Raw genomic sequence first — 14901 nt, 5'->3', positions numbered from 1 at the left:
GGAAGATCAAGTCAGAACTCTGCATATATGACTAAGACTGTGTGATGTCACCACAAATCTTGCGTGTGAATTGTGTTGCATAGGAAGAGGATAACTTTGGTTACAAATGAAACACATTAAAATGAAATTTGATATAATCGAACATTTTTGTATCACGAATTTCATTTGTGTAACATCCACGATGATGAAAACACGCTTTTGTTTTCTGTTTGTTCTCTTTGTGCTTGGAAATTCTGCTAAAGTTTACAGAAGAAAACGTAAGTGTCTATCATTACTAAGGAAAATAAACCTCAATTTGGCGTGAAATAGTTTCATATCATCATCTTCTTAAAAGAAAGTTCATGATGATTGAAGTTTTGTTAAGTTAGTTAGGAATCAGATAAGTTAGTGTCCCGTCGTATGATGTTAAGGATATGAATCAGTGGCGGATCTAAAGGGGGTTATGTTGGTTATAACCCTTATGATTGAATATTTTTAACAATAGTCGTCATTCTTATCATTTAGGGGTCTTTAGCCTCCGCCCTTATTTTGGACGGAAAAGGTACAAACTTTAGTTGCATCCCCAACACTTTCAAAACTTTTCTGGATCCACCACTATAAACTGCATTGTGTGTATTACTATAATTGTTTTATTATCATTATTTTGTTTAGTTTCGCAAAATTTTGTTGGTTTTTGTAAACATATTAAGAGGCTGTCTACGATAGAACCATGCAAATGGCTATTGATGGACATGTGTCGGAATTTCATGAAACTTGGTATATATGCTTTAGATAACATAACTTGAACGTAAAAATAATTATTTTCATTCCACTTGATCGGTAACCATGGAAACGAGAGACACTTGGTTTTTCCCATTTCTATATTTAGATCTATTTTAGAAAATCAGACAATGTACTCTTCTTTTTGGTTTAATGTAAAACCCATGTTTTGCAATTTAATGATACCTATTTCATGACATTGCAGAGACAAATATGAATTAATAACACATAAACAATCAAAATTTAATACACAGTGCAATAAAATATCAAAGTTTTAAAATGAGGGAAATGCTGAAATTTTACCTAATTTCACCTATTTGTTCTGAAATGGGTATAGTTGCCCAAGAAACACTTCAATAGACATCATATTTGATACATGTGTAGAACCTATCAATTTGTAATACATGTTAAAGGGAATTTGGTTGCAAATGAAATATAGTGGTATATGGGGGGGGGGGGGGTGTTTACGCAAGAAAAAAAGGGGGGTGGGGTAATAATGTCGATTGTGTAGAGTTAAAATTTTCAGATAACGTAATAATATCATTGCACATGTTATGCATGAGCATTAATGAAGGGTGAAAATTATTGTTTGTTGTACATGTACTTTGACCCAATATTGGAGGGAGAGGGGTTATTTTGAAAAAATCTTTCACCATTACCTTCCACCAATAAATGGTACATTTATTGTAGTCATATACAAGAATTGTGTATTCAAAGCGTTTTTACTGTCTATCAAATTCAGCAGGCAATTACAACATATGATATATTTCTCATGTTTTAAATTCACTCTGCATATGTAGTTTTATTGTAAGTAAAGCCATAAAGAATGGGGGGGGGGGGGGGTGATATTCCACTGTAAGTCAGGTAATGCCAAAAATTCATGAAATACACATTCATTATAAACATACAGATTTAATCATTGCAATTCTTTTTTGCAAGAATAAAAATTAAAACAGTTTTCCTTAACCACTTATGAGTTCAGTCATAGATAATTTATATTGGATAATAATTGGCTACATTCAATTGCAACAATATCACTGATGACATTCTGGAGGTCTTCGTCATTTTCTGGACCCTCCCCATTTTTCACCATGTCAATACAAGGAAAGTAATTGTTTGGTTCCTTGGAAAGCAGGAGTATGGCTGTCTCACTTCAGAAAACATCTGCAAAATAACAAAACAATTCTTATTATTGCATAAGTTTGCCTCTTGTCAGGTCCCCCCCCCCCACCCCCGGTCATATAGAAAACCCAGACATATTAGCATCACACATGTTTTGAACGTTAAATAACCAGAAAAGTTTTTATAATATTTAGAAGTTTTATGGCCACGTTTAACCATAAACTACAATTTCAGCAGCTCATCCTTTGGTATTAAAATCCTCCTTGCAATTTGTTCACTGTTTTTATTGCACAATAATATGCATATGCACCTCTTTTAATCATTAAATTTGAATTTAAGAGATCGAGATAAAGATTTTCATTTCATTGTGAGAATTTTCTATCTCAAATCAGTATGCACTGATATACTCTTTGTGATCTAATAAAATTAAAAACTTGATAATTAATTGATTTATAGATGGTGTTTCTTTTTCTAGTGTTCACATAAAAACAATATTTCATGGGTCAAGTTGTCTACACAAGGGGTGAGTTGTCTAACCAAGGGGTTAAGTTGCTTAAACATGGCTTGCCTGAAGCAAAAAACTGAAAGTAACACAAAATGTGAAACACTAATGGCAACAAAGAACAATAAACAAAGTAAAACATTTTGATACGAAAAGAAAGGTCTTGTTACAAGGATTGTTAATATGAAATATGACAGCCTATCATTCACCCAGTTTTAAAATTTGGGTCAAATTCCAAATTTAAGGTCACAAGGTCAAAACCTTTATCAAAAAAAGTAACTTGACCTGTAACCCATTGATATAAATATATGTATAAATTTTCAAATCAATAGCTGCAGACACATTGCCAAAAGTCATAAAAACTGTTAATGCACAAATGCACATACAGGCTGAGGCCAGATAAAATAATGTGTGGTTCTGGTTACACTCCCTTGAAAAATAGGGTAGGTACATGTAGGTAGTTAGGTATTTTATTTAATTTTTTTAAATTGACTTTTTTAATGATAGATTTTAGATGGAAACACAATTTTCTTTTTCTTTTACTTTTACTTCTTTGCATGTACATGTACCATTTATATATTATTGATATACATGTCTATACCTATCAAAATTGGTAGGGATTACCCTAGTTTTGACAATTCTTACATATTTATTTCAAATAAAAAAATTAAAAAAAGGGGGGGAGGGAATCAGTGCAATTGCCAAAATTATGTTTTTGAGCATGAAAGTAGGAAATGATATTTCAACTAGAGTACTGTTTTCAAGCCCTTCCAAGTTTTTAAATCTATTCAACTTTTTCAAAAATAAGGAGGGAGATCGCTTATTATATTCAAGCAACCTGAAATTTGCACTATTGTTTATGTATAAGCACTCTTTAGTTCTAAGTCACTTTCTGTCTAATGTTAGATGACCTGTAATAAGTGTTTACAGTTAATTTTAATTTAAGTGTGCAATAAACATGATACAATGTAAATAACAGAATCATTAATAAAATTTTACTTCTTTCTGATTTTCAATTCATTAATCACAGATCTCACAAATATCTCCACAGACTCATACATAAATATTTAATGTCATTTGATTTTATTCCAAAATTGATTTTTAAAATTATCTTGATTCCAATATGCACTGCTTAATAGATTTTCTGTTTAAAAAAAAACAAAAAAACAAAAACAAGCTAGTAGTGAAACTACAGTTACATTAATATCAATGCACACCTCCTCCCTTCAATCATTTCTATTATCATTTTCTTTAAAAGTTAAAAAAAAATGTCTAAAGACTACAACATAATTTGCTCTTACATTCTCCAGAAAAATCCTGGACTTGAATTTGTACTTTATTTGTTTGACTTAATTCAGTTTCCATCCATAACTCTATCAACTTATATATGTTAGTTGTTAACCTAGAAGGTGTCACTTAAATTCCTATTGGATTTTATTCATACATTTGTTTGCATCATACCTTTCAACTCTTTCTTTACATCTGTCTTAATCTGGACACAACTTTTGTATTTCTCAATCTATTGTCTTGTCTGCAAACACAAAACACATATATTAAAATTTCATTATATTCCCTAAATATGTTGTAACAGTATTTTAATCTAGAAAATTGTGCATTGAGGAAATTGATATCTTGAAAATTTCAAATAGAAGTAAAAATTAAAAAAAATTAATCCATGAGTATTTATGCATAATTCAATATCTGTTAGTGCAGGAAGATGAAAAAAAAAATAACTTACCAGAATCAATGGCAGCTTGAGCAATGTGGCAGATCTATCGGCTTTGGAGTCACCCCCCCCCCCCCCCCCTTCACATATGAGTTAAATTTGTCATGTAATGGGTGACAACATGTTGTTCTTTATTCAAAGTCAATGTCCATGATTGGCATAGGCATGATGATGTCTGTTAAGTCTAGATCATAGTTAATGCACATCAGCTGTGCAGTGCAGTGAACAATGATTCTTGAATTCACACAATTTCTGATGGACATTTAAAAATCTCAGGTGTGCTGAAGTATACTTCTTGCAACCCTGATGTAAATAGACTCCCTCTTTCCTTGTAATTTTCACCAAGGCTATAAATTTATTTCCCATCACTTTCCACCCATTCCATGTTGTTGTCATCTGCCTTATGAATCATTCTTCCCTACCTTCTTCCCATGAGAGTTCCACAAAGGGAGATAATTTTTTTTATAAAATTTCCGAATTTTATACCCCAAATAAATGACTTTCTATTTATTTGCAACCAAATTCCCGTTTAGTAGTGATAATTTCTGCATAAATCTGTGTTTTAAACCAGGAAACTATTTATTCGAAGCGTTTCTTGGGGTTTTATGACTCACTAAAAATAGCATTTAATTTGAAAGTTACATAAACTTACTAGTTCAAACACTATACGACTTAAATCTGGAGAATGAATTTTAAAGTTGTGTTCACCAATTCAAAGATACCGTTCGAATAGACTATGCGGAACTGAAATTATATGTGATTATTCTGCTTTTGATATTTTAATGACTAGCTGAAAATACACCATTTTTGCATGAAATTGATGTGTATATTGTGTTAAAAATAGAACGGCCCATTAGGTGTTAGTTCGGGAGGTACTCATCGATTTTGCCACAAAATATGATATAACTAGTAAAATACTTTTGAAATATCATAAAAAGGTCTGAAAATTTGACAACACCTTCCATAATAATTTTTTGGTTTTGCATGGTTCTATCGTAGACAGCCTCTTAAAGCACAAGAACACAATCAAATTATAAATAAGTTTCATTATGTATAGAGAGAAAGAGAGAAAAATGGGGAGAGAAGGGGCAAATGTTGGCATACTTGTAAGTTAAAAAAGTTTCATTCGGTATCAAACTTTCTTTTCCCCATTTTTACGCTAAACATATTTCTGTGTTTCGTAAAAGATTTTATTTGTGGTATTACCGCTGGGAGATTTACGGTGCATCTTGCAGTATAAGCATAATAAGCAATAAATTAATAGTACATCACTTATTTTCAATACAAGGTAAAATAAAATTCTTTGTAATTGCTATATGTCTTTCAGTCTCATCTTCCAAACGTTGTTCGAATTCTACTAAAAATAATTTTTAGCATTCACATTCCCAATAAATATGTTATAACCTCTTCATAGTGACAAAAGGTTGCAATATTTTTAGCCATTAATTTTATCTTAAAGAGGTTCGCACCTGACATTTGGAGTAATGTCAATTTTCAGTATTGAACCAGTAAATATTTAGTTGTAGCATCCTGTGCAGCTGTACTCAAAAGCTCAGGAGCTAACTTCCTTAAGTAAATGTATCTGAAATTTTGTTTAAAATTCTCTACTGAAAACAATTAAGTTTGCAGTCTTCGGTCACTTTGAAGCGGTTTTGTAGATCATTTTCCATCCCTTATTGCTTACATCCAAAAGCTCACTCCATTTTGTTTTGCCAGGTGAAACTGAATTATTTTGATTAAGAATCTCATAGGAAATGTCTGATTTGTAACATATCGAACTTTTGGGAATATTTGACTTCATTAATGGATTTGAAAGCTATTTGATGTTTTTATTTCAGGGACAGTAATTTTTCCACGCTCTTACTGTATGAATAATGTTGCTACATTCGAAAAAAATATCTTAGTATAAATATCACAAAAATGTTCAAAGCTGAAAAGTTAACATCCTCATTAACAATCCATTAATCAGGATGATGTTGCTCTTAAACATCTATACTTATGAAATAACAAATTTTGTCAATAAACTCCGAAACGCTAGCCCCAGAATTACTACTTGCACCTTTAATATTGTTTCATATCTGTCCGTAAGCTATGATATAATCCTACTTAATTAGTAAATATCAGGCCCGTAGGAAGCAATTTCACTTGGGGGGGGGGGGGGGGGGGGGGGGGGGCACACACCAAAGTAATTTACGACAAAAAAGGGATATCGATAAAACCATTAGTAAAACGATAACTGCATAAATATGTGCAAGCACTGAGGTGTACGTCATGTACGTAAATCTAATTATGTACATAGAATCTAATTAGTTTCCCAGAAAACCCCTCAACTTTAATTTTAAGGGTTTTTTTGTTTTGTTTTTTTGAGGGGGTGGTGTTAAGGATTTTTTAAATCTTTTTTGTTTTTGTTTATATCTTTATCATTTTGTTATCAATCATTTTTGAGTCATAAGGTATTTAGTACTCGATCGGTAAACTTTCCAAAAATCGCCAGTCTGTGTTCACTTTCACTTAAGAACTCCTCAACTACTTTTTCTGGATTCAGTTTATCAGTTTCATTTTTATGAACATGCAATAAAAGCAAATTGTTTGTTCGTATTTGGCTCATTGTTAATCTCAGTGATGTTTTCAATCTTTTCAAGGCGCTGAATGAGCGCTCACTTGTAGCGTTAGTTGCAGGAAGTACCAAAATTAGTTTGAGAATTTTGAGGATCTCGGCTCAGACTTTTTTCATTTGAATGTCTGAAAAATTCAACCACACTTGGTATATCTGGCGTAAAGTCTTTTGGCAAAACAGTCTTTAACATTATACATGTAAGCTGGCAGTGAAAATCCTTTGGCTTCAAATCTATATCATATAGGGTCATGACAAAATTGAATTCTTCTTCAAACGTTTGACCTTAATTACGTGGTTTTCAAGATTAACATAAGCTTTGTAACTTGGTTGGTCAAATCTAGATTTTATGCCAGCTAAAAGCAGATCTAATGCCTCGTAGAAATCTTTCCTATACATATCTGCACACGATGAAAAAGTATGTGTTGCTGTTTCATCATCAAGTTTACGAGAAATTTTGCGTTTTCTAAGAAGAACAGGATCATCGATGTTCATCTGTTTTGCTTTTTCAACAACTGAGTGAAGATTGTCTCATCTCGGAGACTTTGCAAAACACTCATTGTCGTTGATGCCATTTTTTGACCATCACTCGCCGAGAGATTTGGAGCCTGCATAGCCCTTGCCAAATTATCACTATAACGTAAAAGTTTTTCACTCAGTAAACACCCAAAGAAGAAATCAAACCTACACATATAAGCAGCCACTCCCCTAGTTCTGTTTCTCATTTCTACCTCACACACGTATTGGAGGCTTTCATCCCAAACATTTCTTAGAATTTCATAGTTTGACAAAATGCTCAAAAATGTGTCGGTTTTTATTGTCCATCTTGTGGGACACAAAACCCTTATTCCCGCTGACGTTTTCTCTAGATTTTGGGCATTTTTTAATGTATTAAAAATCATCTCCCTTCTTGGAGATTCTTTAATCAACTTTGTTATATCCTTTGCAATGTCCAGGATGTCACTAAGCAACTTACATCCCTTCATAGAATCACTGCAAGCTAGGTTAAGAGCATGATCATAACAGTGTATGTAAAGGGCTCTGGGTTCAAGTGCATGAATTTGTGTTGCAACACCTTTGAACCAGCCATAGAAGCAGCCATGTCATAACACTGGCCTCGTTCTTTGTTGATAGGCAGATCGAACCTCAAAAGGGAATTGCTAGGGTTATTGAATTAGCCCCAATGTCAGAAAGACAGTACATCTCTAATAAATCTTCATGAGCGGTAAAATTTCGATCAACCCATCGAATGCATAAAACAAGATGCTCTTTGTTGGAAATATCTCGTGTTTCGTCTGCCATTATTGAAAAGAATTCAGACGATTTGATGAAAGCAACAATTTGTCGCAAAACCTGCAGCCCCATCACCTGCAAAATTTCATTTTGTATATCTGGAGCAACATACTTATTTGTCTTGCGTTGTAGCCATTCCTGAAGCTGGGGATCGCGTTTAGCCTCTAGCATGAGAAATTGATTAAAGTTCGAGTTTTTCTCGTCTTTGTCACCCCAAAGAGCAATTCCTTGTCGAGCAACTTCAAAATGTTTGTGATTTTAAGCAAATTCTCTCTGTTAGACTTCTTCTCGACTTCGTGCGTCTTTGAAAGACATTTTCCAACATCTTTAACCTCCTCCTTTATCGTAAACCCCCTTTCCATTGCCTCTTTGTGGCAATCCCTTTTCTCGTGTGCGGCGAATTTTGTGGTTGCTTTTTTCCAGTTTTTGAAACCACTTGATATGAAAGCTTTTTCTTGTGACAACTGAGAGTCTTCTTCTGAAATGATTTTATGCAAGGAAAACAGAATACAACATCTTTGATTTCTACATAATGTAACCAAGACCACCGATCAAACCAGGAGGCATTGAAAGATCTCATCTTTTTACCAAACTTTTTTGCTGGAAAGAAAACATTATGTGGCTGATTTGGGGTACTACCGATCTCTGGTGTATGCCATTTTTCATGTACAACCTGGGCCTTTTGAACTGGTATTTCTGAGATATCATTTTCTGAAGAAGAAGAAGAATCAATAAAGAAAGCAACCTTAACATGTTTGTCTGTTTCTTTGTTTGCAGTTTTCCCCAATTTACCTGTTTCAATAGACTCCTCGTTTGTGTTAGACTCCAAGAGTGGGGAAGGACTGTCTTGTGATTGTTTTGGTTCAAATGAGCGATGAGGTTCAGAATCCTCCAAGGATAACCTCGAACGCTTTGAAAGAGGTTCCTCATGCTTGTGAATACAGGCAACAAATTGATTAGGTGTCCAACCATCTATTTTTGTAGCAATAGTTTGAGTCCACATGATGTGGATAGCATCCTGATATTCTTTAGCATCAGCACGGTCAAGAGGAACAATAAGCTGATTATGATCTTGTCTGTTTACACCAAGGTTTTGCACCTCGGGGAAATCGACATGATTGGTTTCTGCAAAACGTTAGAAACTACGAACATATGTAAAAGGCTTGAATAATAACCGTTCTGGGTTGTTTTTATTGTTAACTTTTGTAACGAAGCAAACAAATCACCAGTAATTAAACACTCTTCTGACAGGGAACTTTCAAAGACATATTGAAGTGAACTTTTGTTTGTGGACATGGTCACAAAAGTGTTTTCATTCGTGTAGCGTTTCAGGTTTGAAAGAAGTTCAAACACAATTCGTACCCTCATTTCCTTAAAATTGTCCTCATGTCCAAACACAAAAAAGAGAAAGTTCTGAATAAGCAATTCCCATCACTATATATCTGAATCGGGATAAGCTCAGAAGGAGCATCATTTGGATAAAGCTCTGAGGAAACAGCATCTTTACGAATATTCGAAGTTGGGATATTAGGTATGCTTGTTGGAAGAGGATATTTCTTAAAAATTTGCCCTTTGAGTCTAACAAGAAAACTTAGTGCTCCCCATCCCTTTTTTCCTGCATTCCGTGCTTCTTCGTGTACTTTTTCGAAAAATGCCTTTCTTTCGTCCGTCTGGGCATACATTGTGAAATATAATCAAAGTTAAAACTGTGCGCAAGGTTGATCTTACACTGATACGATGGTGTCTACTCTTGGACTAAGAATGAAACAGGTCTTGACAGCCTGAGACTTTACAAGCTTTGAAAAAGTTGTTACACGTCATGACCTACGTCACATTGGGGGGTGTTACGTCACTGATAAATAGTACTTCATACATTGTCGGGTTTAGTTTTACCATAAAAACTGTGATGATAAAAAAGTCAACAATTCATCATATTAGCTTTACAAAAAGATTTTAAATATATACAAACGTTGAATTGGTATTAGGGCATTTGGGCATAGACATTTTTGTATCAAGACGAAGTTTCTATGAACAATCTATCTAATGAATTATTAGACCTTGAAAGTTAGTCAAGGTCACACATATTAGATACCTTTTGATCAGTCGTCCCTTGCGAGATTTTTTCACTCGAATGAGTCGTCAACAAATACCGGTAAAGGACTTTAAACGACACTAGTGCCGGGCACTTGGCAAAGGAACAGTCACTACATATCATAGGTTTGACGCCAGATGCGGAGCTGGGAACGAGAACCGAACCATTACCTCATGATTACGACCTTTTGGATGATGCCCTAAGAAATGTTAAGGCATTAAGTGCTTTTCATAATTTTTTTTTTATTTAAGCTAAAGGACAGTCACACTGACTGACTCTGGGTCTCATTGAATTAAATGAACTTTCTGCTTAAAAATAATTATACATTACACTATATGTGAATTTTACTATATGAATTTGGGTAAGCTACTGACAAAAAAGTTGATGGTACAAGGGTTTCAAGAGTCTCGATTGAAGTCAGCATTTCGCAAATTCTATGGTCGATAAAACGATCTAGTTCGTCAATACAACCTATCATTGGGTCAAATGCTGTCTAACATGTTTCAAATGAGATTGATCAGTTCTTTATCTTCACATTGCAAGGATTAATCATATGATAAAGAATTGTCATACAATTCTGTTGATATACGGCCTAGATAGGCTTCAGTTCTAATTTGAAAACGTTAAAAATTGAAATTCCCGCGATTTTTAGAGGCTGTCATGATATGTAACTCTTTTGTAGTCAGGGCCATAAAATTCAATCATTCTGACGTCACATCGTCTGTTCCGTTTTTGCTGAGATTCTAGGATCATCAAAAATGTACATGTGGTAGATCTTACGAATAAATAGGTTGATGCCTTCCTGGCAAGCAGTTAGTTGATTACACTAATACGAAGGGGAGATGTGAAAAAGGTGGTGTTTTTTTAATTTCTAACCGAACCAAGTCATTTGAAAAGAAAAAAACTACATAAACTGTGGATCCATCACTTGCGTAATGACAAGTTGAGGTATGAGACATTTGTATGAAGAAACGTTTACTGTCTGCCTGATCTGCGACTCGACTGAACGTCTTCTTTTCTCAATTTCTTCTTGCGAAATAACGGACTCAAATCTATACGGCTCCAAACTTACCAGTTCTTAACTTGTCATGTTTACAGTGCTACTGATGAAATAAACCGGAACAGACGGTGTGACGTCATAAATTAAACATCAATGGCCGCTTACTTAGCGGCGGGTAATTTAAAATACATGATAGATTAATATTGATTTAATTGTTAAGCAAGGATTCTTGTTGTTAAAGACTGTCAATTACGATATCAGTAAGCAACAATAAGGTTAGGATTGCCTTTCCTTTTAAATTGTCGCACTGGACAAAAACTACCATTGCAAATATATACGCGATACTGAGTTTCAAATTTTGAAATTATAAAGGACTGTTTATTTTGTCTTTGGTCAACTATTCGGCATGAAGAATTACGATTGCATTCGTAAAATCATTATCTGATTTTCAAGACAGAGAGAGATCATTAATGTTATATAAGGAGCATTTAATTTGGAGTTCGAATTTAATTGACTTCCTAATAATCAAGTTTTATTTATTGTATATGATATCAATAAATATAACAAAACTAACGCATGCAATTATTCAAACATTGTTCTTAAATTCATTTGAATCAAAGGTATTGTTCATTCAATTCATGTACGCAACAATGTGAACATGCATTAAAAAGTCCTTTCTACTATGCAATAGTATTTATGATTTCCCGCGCTTGCGAGGAGTTTTATATTATAAGCATGCATCAAGCAGCAACAGAAGACTCGTCCCACAACTTCCTTACTTCATCTTCAGAGAAATTTGATCTTATAAACAATATATATGAAAATTTAAAGTTCTTATATAATTAAAAACGGTTTTGCTCTTTGTAATACAACGTAATCCTTGGCAGTTAACAGAAAGAATTTTAAGCAGTAAAACAGAATGCTGGACAACTCGCCCCCAAGACAACTCGCCCTCAAGACAACTCGCCCCCTCTAAGGACAACTCGCCCTCTCTCGGGACAAGTCGCCCCCTTCTCTTGAGACAACTCGCCCCCAATATTATATATAAATATATTATCACATTTTATTTTTATTTGTGTGTGTGTGTGTTATTTACACTTTTAACCCTATACGTCTTTTTATTTCATACTTTAACACGAATGGTAAATTCTAATTGAACTATACATAGATTTGATTATTGCATTTCAAAAAAAGTTATATTTTTCATAAATCAATTGGCAAGGAAAATTATATTTGCTGATCTTCAGCTAATTGATTAAATGTCTCCAATACTGAGAAAATTTTTGGGTGGGGGGGTGAGTGTTGTTGTTTTTTTTTTTTTTTTATCGATATAGTATACATAAGTGTAAAGGTGAAGCATGAATATTCTGATACATGTAATTATCTTTTAATGCGTTTTTCAACTAATTCCCGTTCAAAAATAATAAAATTCCCATTTTAGAAATTTTATAACGGCTTTGCTTTACTGATTCTTTTTACGCGGGGTGATTCTTTTTACGCGGCTATTTCAAAGTGCAAAGAACTCTGATGATGAGTACATCATAACGTTTGAAGTAAATTTATAACAGCTTGGGGGAAATCAGACAATTAGATTTAACAACAGACGCAGATTATTGATAATTATACTACGTCAGCTGTAGACCAAGCTAATACTCTCCCTATACCAAACGCTAACTTGTTTCCGCTGAAATTATATATTTTACATGTACATAAAAGTGATGATGAATTTACTGAACCCAAACACTGGATTTTCACTAAAATCTTTCGTCTTGCATAAAAAGACACGAAGTTCGGTGTTTATGTGAACATGTCTTATTGTCTGTGATGTATATACTATCTATAAGAAATTCATTAATTTTTGCTAAAACACCTCTTGGATTTAGACCAAAAATAATAATTGTAAACATGTATGATATGTATGATATGAAGAAGCGAAATATCTCAAGAGAGGGGGCGAGTTGTCTTGAGGGTGAGTTGTCTTAGGGGCGAGTTGTCCCGATGAAGGGGCGAGTTGTCTTGGGGGCGAGTTGTCCTGATACACACACGAAAGCTAATACTCTCCCTATACCAAACGCTAACTTGTTTCCGCTGAAATTATATATTTTACATGTACATAAAAGTGATGATGAATTTACTGAACCCAAACACTGGATTTTCACTAAAATCTTTCGTCTTGCATAAAAAGACATGAAGTTCGGTGTTTATGTGAACATGTCTTATTGTCTGTGATGTATATATTATCTATAAGAAATTCATTAATTTTTGCTAAAACACCTCTTGGATTTAGACCAAAAATAATAATTGTAAACATGTATGATATGAAGAAGCGAAATATCTCAAGAGAGGGGGCGAGTTGTCTTGAGGGTGAGTTGTCTTAGGGGCGAGTTGTCCCGATGAAGGGGCGAGTTGTCTTGGGGGCGAGTTGTCCTGATACACACACTGAGCTATGAAAAACATTATACCAACCGGAACGTCGGAAACGTAATGATTCTTAAAAGCATGCAGATAAAGACATGGGATGGCACATATATACAATGCATATTGAGATAGATGTGATGATTATCATCAATAAAGAATTCAAATGAAATATAGCTGTAATTATTTACTGACATAACCTTTAATCCTTTTACAAAGCTAAATACAAACCTTAAATCGGTCATAAATGTCCTTTTGGGTTGTGCACTGCAGTATTATTTCCCATAGTCACTGGTGGGAAAAATCAAAGGACTTGAATCCATAGAACGTTTGTGGAATTTTGTCATCAGCTAAAAATACATATTTGTATTGGCCAAGAAATTCTGAACTCTGGTACATCTCATGTTTTGGGTTATATTTCAGCATTTCTATCAGCACTCTTGCCCCAGGACTGCCAAGATATTTTATGGTCAGGAACAAGAGACAATGGTGTATACACTATCTACCCGAGAGGCACTGGAGGATTCAGCGTGTACTGTGATATGAAGACAGCTGGGGGCGGCTGGACGGTTGTTTTAATGTTTCTTTCTTAAATTTTCTTCTTATTTTGAATCCTGTATATATATGGGTGTGGAAGAATGCTGGACAACTCGCCCCAAAGACAACTCGCCCCAAAGACAACTCCCCCCCCCCCCCCCCTCTTAAGACAACTCGCTCTCTCTCAAGACAAGTCTCATGAGACAAATCGCCCCAATATTATATATACATATATCATCACATTTCATTTTCATTTTGTGTATGTGTGTGTAATTGTACAAAAATTAACACTTTTAACCTTATAAAGATACATCTATCTATTTCATACTTTAACACGAATGGTAAATTCTAATAGAATTATACACAGATTTAATTATTGCATTTCAGAAAAAGTTATATTTTTCATAAATCAATTGGCAAAAAAAAATATGTTTACTGATCTTCAGGTAATTCATTAAATGTCTCCAATACTGAGAAAATTTGGGGGTTTTGGGGGGGGGGAGTGTGAGTGTGTGTGTGGTTTTTTTTATCGATATAGTATACATAAGTGTAAAGGTGAAGCATGAATATTCTGATACATGTAATTATCTTTTAATGCGTTTCTCAACTAATTCCCGTTCAAAAATAATAAAATTCCCATTTTAGAAATTTTATAACGGCTTTGCTTTACTGATTCTTTTTACCCGGCGATTTCAAAGTGTAAAGAACTCTGATGATGAGTACCTTATAACGTTTGAAGTACATTTATAACAGCTTGGGGGAAATCAAACAATTAGATTTAACAACAGACGCAGATTATTGATAATTATACTACGTCAGCTGTAGACCAAGCTAATACTCT

At 34.0% G+C, this 14901-nt stretch overlaps 1 protein-coding gene and 1 long non-coding RNA gene across 2 annotated transcripts in view; one reads left to right on the top strand and one right to left on the bottom strand.

Annotated features, from left to right (window-relative positions):
* The first annotated feature begins 152 nt into the window (after positions 1 to 152).
* The window catches only part of LOC125678077 (fibrinogen C domain-containing protein 1-like), a 29290-nt gene continuing 14541 nt past the window's right edge, over positions 153 to 14901 (top strand). Inside the window, exons 1-2 of the mRNA XM_056154039.1 lie at positions 153 to 257; positions 13947 to 14092. Coding sequence (XP_056010014.1) covers positions 182 to 257; positions 13947 to 14092 — 222 coding nt within the window. The 5' untranslated portion in view covers positions 153 to 181. The remainder of the gene's footprint in view (positions 258 to 13946; positions 14093 to 14901) is intronic.
* LOC130051680 (uncharacterized) lies at positions 1656 to 4180 on the bottom strand. Its single transcript, XR_008799954.1, has 2 exons — positions 3845 to 4180; positions 1656 to 1923 (listed from the first exon to the last, which is right to left on the bottom strand). It is a non-coding gene; the product is annotated as an uncharacterized LOC130051680 (long non-coding RNA).

This window comes from Ostrea edulis, chromosome 2 (genome assembly GCF_947568905.1).
Source record: "Ostrea edulis chromosome 2, xbOstEdul1.1, whole genome shotgun sequence".
Taxonomy (NCBI): Eukaryota; Metazoa; Mollusca; class Bivalvia; order Ostreida; family Ostreidae; genus Ostrea; species Ostrea edulis.
This window is presented reverse-complemented; position numbering and strand designations above follow the sequence as displayed.